This window comes from Teleopsis dalmanni, unplaced genomic scaffold (assembly GCF_002237135.1).
Source record: "Teleopsis dalmanni isolate 2A unplaced genomic scaffold, ASM223713v2 unscaffolded_contig_0078, whole genome shotgun sequence".
Lineage (NCBI taxonomy): Eukaryota > Metazoa > Arthropoda > Insecta > Diptera > Diopsidae > Teleopsis > Teleopsis dalmanni.
In genome coordinates this window covers 1-9,073 of record NW_024031460.1, presented here as the reverse complement: position 1 = coordinate 9,073, position 9,073 = coordinate 1, and the positions used below count along the sequence as shown (strand labels likewise).

General features: G+C 27.6%; 1 protein-coding gene across 2 annotated transcripts; it reads left to right on the top strand.

The window, feature by feature from the left end:
• Positions 1 to 5,052: 5,052 nt before the first annotated feature.
• LOC119663012 (zinc finger protein 706-like) lies at positions 5,053 to 8,256 on the top strand. 2 transcript variants are annotated; one of them, XM_038072674.1, is made up of 5 exons: positions 5,053 to 5,132; positions 5,316 to 5,446; positions 5,607 to 5,853; positions 7,830 to 7,988; positions 8,051 to 8,256. In XM_038072674.1, the coding sequence occupies exons 4-5, from the start codon at positions 7,845 to 7,847 to the stop codon at positions 8,138 to 8,140; spliced, it is 234 nt and encodes a 77-aa protein (XP_037928602.1). In that variant the 5' UTR covers positions 5,053 to 5,132; positions 5,316 to 5,446; positions 5,607 to 5,853; positions 7,830 to 7,844; the 3' UTR covers positions 8,141 to 8,256. The 2 variants fall into 2 exon arrangements, with proteins under 2 accessions (XP_037928602.1, XP_037928601.1); XM_038072673.1 differs by having other exon boundaries at positions 5,607 to 5,918.
• Positions 8,257 to 9,073: the final 817 nt, after the last annotated feature.

The window sequence follows — 9,073 nt, the reverse complement described above, 5'->3', positions numbered from 1 at the left end:
GCAGTATATATTGAAGTACGACGAGTATTTTGTTGACGACAATTAGATTTTTTTTGAAATTCTTCAGCTAATACTGATCTTCTTTATATTATATATAATACATGCCAAAAATTGGTGAATAAGTTAACATTATAACCAGTAAGTATTATATGGCTCCAATGCTACAGTTCCTTCTCATTTCTAAGGCAAAGGTTTTTATTATATTAATATACATAAATCGCTAAAGCGAATGCGTTTCAATAAATTTATATGATAGTATCTTGCTTTTATAACTGTTGAGTTCTACATTAATAGAAGTGCTGTCCAAATGCAATCAAGTATTTCATAGTCAGCATAAAATATTTTCTATTAATCAGTTCATTCGCTATCTAAACGTATAAACTTTAAACGCTTATTCCTTTCTCACTTATTACTTATTCCTAATAATTAATCTTATTACCTATTATTCTTTTAATTATTAATACTTATACATTATACATTACACTCTTTGGTGATTACAGAAATATCTAATTCTTACGGATATTAATATATCTTTTGCCTTAAACGAAATATAGTTGTTACATACAAAGTAACTTTCTTGAAGTTGAGACATCAATAATATTAATTTTAATAGTTCTAACATATTCTCGGTATAATATTATTATTAATAATAATAATAATAGTAATAATAATAATATTATTATTAATAATAATATTAATATGGGGCTTTTCGATTTTTGTTGCCTTATCAGCGCTGACATTTTATATACAATATTCATAAGATACTACTAGCAGACTTCACGAAATACATTAGTTCAAGTACTGTTTATATGTGAATTGTTAATATGGATGAAATCATAATAAAGTAATAAACGATACAAATGACCTTCGCAGTTAAGATATAATGCAGTATATATTGAAGTACGACGAGTATTTTGTTGACGACAATTAGATTTTTTTTGAAATACTTCAGCTAATACTGATCTTCTTTATATTATATATAATACATGCCAAAAATTGGTGAATAAGTTAACATTATAACCAGTAAGTATTATATGGCTCCAATGCTACAGTTCCTTCTCATTTCTAAGGCAATGGTTTTTATTTTATTAATATACATAAATCGCTAAAGCGAATGCGTTTCAATAAATTTATATGATAGTATCTTGCTTTTATAACTGTTGAGTTCTACATTAATAGAAGTGCTGTCCAAATGCAATCAAGTATTTCATAGTCAGCATAAAATATTTTCTATTAATCAGTTCATTCGCTATCTAAACGTATAAACTTTAAACGCTTATTCCTTTCTCACTTATTACTTATTCCTAATAATTAATCTTATTACCTATTATTCTTTTTATTATTAATACTTATACATAATACGCTTTGGTGATTACAGAAATATCTAATTCTTACGGATTCTAATATATCTTTTGCCTTAAATGAAATATAGTTGTTACATACAAAGTAACTTTCTGAAAGTTGAGACATCAATAATATTAATTTTAATAGTTCTAACATATTCTCGGTATAATATTATTATTAATAATAATAATAATAATATTATTATTATTATTTCTTTTTATTTATTTCTCTTAATGGGTATAAAAATACATTTTGGATGCCTTAGCTTAAAACAAAATATATTGTATATTGTATATGAGAATTTAGGTAATGACACTTCTGATAATATGACAGGTATCGATAATCACTGACTTGTGCAAAGCATCAACGAGGTTTTGCGGGACTTCCAAAGGTGCTCATATTTGCACAGAGATGTTTGTCAATTACACCTTCAGCGCTAATTATTATAGGAATGGTCTTGATTTCCTTAAGGTTCCCGTTTCGTTTAGTTTCCACTGCTAACTCAGTATATCTGCTAATATTTATTATTTATTAATTTATTATTACTATTATTTTTATTATTATTAATAATAATATTGTTATTATTAATAATAATATTAATATTATTAATAATAATATAAATATTATTAGATAATATTATACTGAGAATATGTTGGAACTATTGCCAATTTCAAGATATACCTAGTTTGAATTGATTTGATATATTGCCGATTTATACTCTCGATTATTGTCCAAAATGAGAAACACTCTTGATATTAAGACTGTTCAATATATATTTACACTTGCGTAGTCTAATATAATAATAAACCACTACATTAGTTTGACTATTACTTCCAGCACTTCACTTTATATGCATATTTTGCCATGTAAACTTTAATATAATTAACATCAGAAATATACTTTTAACAGTAATTGTTTTTAATGGACTCGTAAGTAAGATGTTTAAGAAGATGTAACTGTGAAAAGAATCAAAAGAAGGGCAGTGGTTAAGTATATGATCTATATATGATGGGCTATTACAAAATGGACAGTTAAATGGCTGATCGCCACTCAAAAAATATTTATGATAAAGATAGATTTGCATATCCAATAGGCAAATGAATAAAAATTTGACACTGTTAACGGGTGCATGATTGTGGGTATATTGCTTTTATTTCACTGGTATTGATCGACTTGTAACGATGGTTGTACGCTGACCATTCTATAGCCCATATGTTCGTTTATGAAGTTTAACATTTCTCTTTTTTACAGATGTATTGAATAAGAACTAGGGAGAGCAAACGTCTGCAAAATCTATTTAGAAATTTTGGTAGTTATGTTACTTTTTCAATAGGTTTGCAAGTCAAGTACAAAAAATGTTGAATGGAAAAGCCAAAAAGGTTCATGATTTTGTATTCCCATGACAGGCATTAACAACGTCCTTATGTAAAAGACGTGTAAAAGATATCTTTATATTAAAGATATTATATTGATGAAAATTTGAAATATAATAAAAAACACAAAATCCCAAGCACTAATTTCTAATTATTTTACTTCACTATAACATCTGTGCTGTATTTGATATTAAATAAATAAATAAATATGTTTAAATATAATTCTAGTTTCTTTCAAAAATAAAAAAATTCTCTTACTCGAAGTCTCCATAATTCGAACCTTTCTTTTGCAAAATTGGACTTTGAGTTATGGAAGTTTGACTGTATAAAAATATATGTAAAAATTTAACAATATTTATTCACTTTTAAACATACTATTTTTATTATTTTATTCTTAATGGAAATTTCAATTAATTTTCAAATTAAAATCTTTAAAATTAATTACGCCCCTTAATGCATAATTATTTAACAGAAATGTTTTATTATGACATATGACCTATGGTTATCATGCAAATATATATTTGCGCAATTTAGATTTTTTTTGTTGTAGTTACTGCTAAGAACAATAACAATTTACTATTTATAGAAAAGTTTTAAATTCTCATTTCTAGGAAACAAAATTATAGACATAATATACATATAGTAAAGATATGATAAGACATACATAATATTGTATCTCCTTATCGCACAAAAACCAAATTTTAGGAATGAGTATGGAAGTGGTTGCATCCGCATTCCTGTAACGAAGGTAGAGAGGTTAAGGCAAGAGACTTAATACCTAGCGGACTAAGCCAGAAAGATTTTGCCTTTGAAAATGTGGAAACAAACCTTTTTTATATCAAAATAGGGTATTTCTGTCTAATGAATAATTTTTACTGTAATTAATTTATTTTTTTCCATAATAAATTTGAAAGGGTGTAATTTGTAATTTAATTTTATTTGAAAACGAAAAATACGAAAAAAAAAATAATAAAAATAATATATTTATAAATGCATAAATATTGTTAAAATTTTACATATGTTTACAGATTTTAAATTATACTTCATATATAATTTTTTTAATAAATATCATAAATATTAATAAAAGTTATTTAAAATGTAAATTTATTATTTAGTAAAATACAATAAAATAAATTTATTTAAGCTAAAATTAGCACCAGAAAAATTACTCCATTCTTCCACATAATTTAAAATCTCAGTTACAATCACTTGAACCATAGATATGTCCTTAACTTTGGAGAATATAATCATCCGCGTAAATAGCGTTTTCAAATCTATTGTATTTCAGCATTATTTTATTAAGTGGATCTAAAGTTATTATAAGTGAAATTACTGTTAATGAAGGTCCCTGTGGAATCTAATTATATAGAGAAAAGTCATCCTAACGCAAAATTTGTGGTTAGTCAAAAAAGGTTTAACAAAATTAAAGATCCTTTGACCAACTTTCAAAACAAACCAATTTTTTTTTGTGATTGTTGTCCACCTATTAATATTGCAAATTGATTTCCCCCTATGAGGGGAGGCCCACGAGCGATACCTGTAAAGCACATAACTTTCACCGCGTTTTGCTTATATGACTACCGATGTAATGTAGTAATATTATAATACATATTAAATATAAAAATGCTAAATTCAGCGCACGGTAAAAAATATATAAGAAAAAAATCATTATAAGGTGAGAACACAAAAAAAAACAAATCTGGTCACTATGAGCATTAGTCGAAGATTTAAAAATTAATTCTTAAACTTGTTAAATATAGTTATGTGTTTCATTTTTGTCTAATTATATTATATATCTTTTTGCAATTTTACATATTCATAGAGAAGCTGACTCGACTTCTGCAAGAAAAATGACCATTGAATAACAGATTTGTCACCTTGGTGGGTATTTTATTGGGCTCTGTCTTTGATACTGTGAAATTAATTTCTGATTAACAGTTCTGCCATTTAAGTTAGAGCATACCAATATATAGAGGTTACTAGCTAAATTCTAATAACAGAAACAGATTATATGTTGCAGGGCCCGTCTGTTTTTGTGAGATTTAGAGCAATGTGCCGCATTAGGTTTAAAATTCTCTAAATATTTTCTAAAGGGTATCGTCTTTTTCAAAAAACACTAATCTCTGTGTATAAATTTCTGTACCTACCTGAGAGATTTTTATAATTTTCGACAATATTTTCACGTTCCATAATCCTACTCATGTACCATTAATAATTCTATCCGATTTATTTTTTATATTTTATAACAGTAGATTCCGACTCATAGCAACCCGATAGTTTAATAGTTTCAATAGTTATATAGTTTAAAATTATAAAAATTTCCAAATTTTTCCAAATATTTCGGAAGTTCTCTAAAATTAAAATTTATCTGAATATTAAGAAAATATGTAGTATTGATATCTAAATTTCTTAGTGGTAAGTAGTAAAAGCATCAAAATAAGTGACAAGTTTTGATAAACATATTTCCATGTTCCCTGCAATTGCTTTGCCTTTTGTTAAAAATTAAAGGCTTTTAATGGTATTGAGAATTTAAGAGGCCGGAACTTATTGATTTATTATTTTTTAATATTTATTTTTAATGAATACATTTGTTTTCAGACAAAACAGAAAAACTAGTAAGGCGTATTAGACGTATTAGTCAAAATACGTCATATCTCTAATTTGTTGGGAACGCACACTTATATACTGAAGTTCAGTGCAGTGGTCAAAGTTGACGTCACATATTGAAGGTATCTTTCAAAGTTTCAAAATATATATAACAGTAGTAAATTATATGTATTTGTATTTCGCTACCGTAATACCTTCATCAGCTGCTGCTTATTAACTAATTACCAATGAAGGTTTTTTATTCATAATTTAATTAAAAAAATTTTTTTTCTTCAAACATAGCTGCTATCACTACGCTTACACAATTTGGCCACCAGATTACGAGCTTCAAGGTCAAAAACAGAAACGTCCAACCCTTCAAAAACGCACAACACCTACCAAAAAAAAAAACAAACTCCGGGAAGGTGCTAAGATCTGTTTTTAGATTGAAAGTTCCATCTTTTGTGGGTGAAACTATTCTTCGACTAGCAAAAACACCAAATAACAATAAACTTCGGAAAAGTTCAAAGATCTGTTTCTGGATTAAAAGGTTTATCTTTTTGGGACTGAAAACTATATTTCGATCAAGAATAAACAAGAATTTATCAGGGCAATGTATTATTTTATTGAACATTCTTTACTATTGCTTGTTAGGGTAGTTATAATTTTACGAAAATTGGATTTTTTTATGAAAAATTTCAGATTTTGGCAATTAAATAAAAATGCACTTATTTCAGAGGCATCAAATGGTTTTCCGACTTATATCATTTTTTAAAATAGAACTTCTTTTAAACATTAAAAACATCTATGTCAATATGTTGCCATACTCCATCTGTGAAAATCTCTTTTTGTTACAAAATTAGTTACTGGTCATCTGTGGGTTAACGTGAACATTGACCGAGTTAACATCCATGACTTATGTATATTAGGTTTTTTTTAGATATAACATTTTTCAAAATATATTTATCACGAAATATTTTAGCAGAAGCCATTAAAATGTATTTCTCATACTAAAAGAGAAACATTGAGAGATATGTCATAAGAAAGTTCAATTTTCATAAAATAAAAAAGGTATGATGGTGCATATACATTTTAAGACATAAGTAAGGCTTAAGCTATTGAATCTGATAGTTTTCACTGAAAATTTTATTCTTAATTCAGTTACGTTACTACTTTTCTTCAGTAAAAAAATAGAAGTAATAATTACAATAAATTTCAAATTTCACTCGTTCACTAAATTCATTCATTTTTCAACATTTCCAACATTATATCTTTTAATTAGAAACATATAAATAATAATATATTATTATAATAAATAATAATAAATATATTAACTATAAAATCGACAATTATATTAAAGTACTTCCCAAGGTCTATTAATATTCCGCTTTAACTTTAGTCTAAACCCACAACAGCTGCAACAGTAGTTTCCTGACTAATTTAAACTGAATCATTTATTATATGTATATATAATTATTACACATAGGGTTAGACGATTAAAGGGTTACCTATTCAAGCAACTACATCTTTTTTGTGTGAAATTAATTTTTATTGAAACAACAAATTACAAAAGTTTGTGGAAATAATCAAATCTTCAGAATCTATTCACTCTAGCACGATGTGGATGAAAGCCTCCTTTTGCCTTGACTATGGGTTTCAAACGGTTTAGAAATCAATTGCATGCTTCACGAATGCGTTCTTTCGATATTTTGTTTCATTCCTGAACAATGGCTTTCTTCAACGCATTTCTATTTGCATATTTTTTAGTCCTCAACATCCTCTCCAAAATGGTCTAAATGGAATAGTCCATCAAATTTATATCTGGTGAATTCAAGAGCCATTGTGTGAACGAAATGATGTGTGGAACATGACACAACCATTTTTGGTTTACACGAGTTTTATGAGACCAAGACCGGTGTCGAGTCTTGCATGCTCACGACTGTATAATACTTTCAAAACATTTTCCCGATAATAAATCGCATTAAGTTTGACACAACGCTCGATGTAAACGATTGGAGAGCGTCCATCAGCGGTAACAGCTGCCTATATCATTACTTGAGATGGAGAAGGAAAATTAATTCGGGTGACCATACATAGTCTTAAATTTTCGGCAATGCATTCAGTTAAGTAAACACTCAGATTATTCTGAGCACTTAGAGTTAATGAAATGATGAATGACCATCTTAAGTGATGTTGCTGTAATTTTTCAGCCATATGTAACTCAATCAGACTATTACGTTTGAACTCCATTTCGAATAACTTTTGTTCTATAAAACTTAGACACAAATACTTATGGTAGCTTAATGATATAAACAACTGTCATTTGTATGAATTTTACGTAGTTGACATACTCAGTTTGACTCAGATATACCTATGTGTAGTTGGTAACACTTCAAACGCCTGAACCTGTATAATAATATATATATACATTATTATATACACATTTTTATTTTTATGTATATAAAAAGGTATATATAATTTAAAACTATTTTGTTCTAATAAACAAATTTTGTACTTATTTTCCAGTTAACAAAAACTACAATGGCACGTGGACATCAAAAAAAATTATCGCAGATTCGTTTTCAGGATAAACAGGAAAAACTGAAAAAGCAACAAGGACACCACGTCAATGACCAAAAGAAGGCAGCACAGAAAGCTCTTGCATACGTTTGCGTCGTTTGTAGGGTAACATAAATTAACTAAAATACAAAAATTCTTTTAAAATTGACCTTTTCAATTCCTACCAGTCTCAGATGCCTGATCCAAAAACGTACAAACAGCATTTTCAAAATAAGCACCCCAAATTCGAACTCCCACCAGAACTTAAAGATGTTTGAGCTACATAAATCAAGTATTGAAATCTAATTTTCTAAGTTAGTCTTTCATGAATTTCACCACCCACACTTAGATGAGGTTAAAATGAAGTACATACATATATTTTTGGTTTTTAAAAATTAATTACTGATCATTTTACAAATCTATAATAAATTAAGATTTAAAGAATTTAACAAATTTTGTGTGTAGTATATATAATAAATAATACCCACAAATAATTTAATGGGAATCGTTTTTTATTATTCTCATCCAATATTTCTGTTCTACAGTTGTAAGAAAGGAAGTGATCATAAAAGCTTGAATGTCTTACTGTTTGAATCAGTTCAACAACATTTGTTTTTAACGTCATTTACACTGATCCTTTCGCGTTACCGATGGACGAGTTTTTTGTAATAAATCCTTTCTTACATGCCCTGAACGTCGAGAATGAAGTAATACGTCTTGCTAATACGTCTTGCATACGTTATAGTGATAATAAAACTTTTCTAAGTCTACTGCAACAATTATATTTAATGCAACAAGAATGCATTTAAATCTATAAAAAGATTCCTTCTTTGGACTGATACCTTTAATTATTCATCACTAAGCAGAAGCTTATATTTCAACGATATGAGAACTATTTTTATTCAATTTCAATATGCTAACCTATGATCAGACCTATGGTCCCATCGGATCAATAGTCTGACAGAACTGCACTCTTATTGATCTCGTTTACATCAAAAAAAAAGTGCACTTAGATGTCACGTCTTCGAAAAAAACAAATTCAAAAAATCCATAAATCGTTTTAAAAGATGTGATAGACTCAACGATCCCGGATGAATCGCCTGACTTCAAATCATTCGAAGTTTCTGGGTAGGGAAAGTTTTTATTAGTTTCACATATTTAGAGTTAATTTCTACGCCATTAAACACAACAAATCTTAAATATTCTACTTG

Coding starts and splice junctions, on each gene's coding strand:
- LOC119663012 (XM_038072674.1), top strand. CDS start 7,845: ATGGCACGTGGACATCAAAAAAAATTATCGCAGATTCGTTTTCAGGAT. Junction 7,989..8,050: donor ACGTTTGCGTCGTTTGTAGG/GTAACATAAATT, acceptor AATTCCTACCAG/TCTCAGATGCCTGATCCAAA.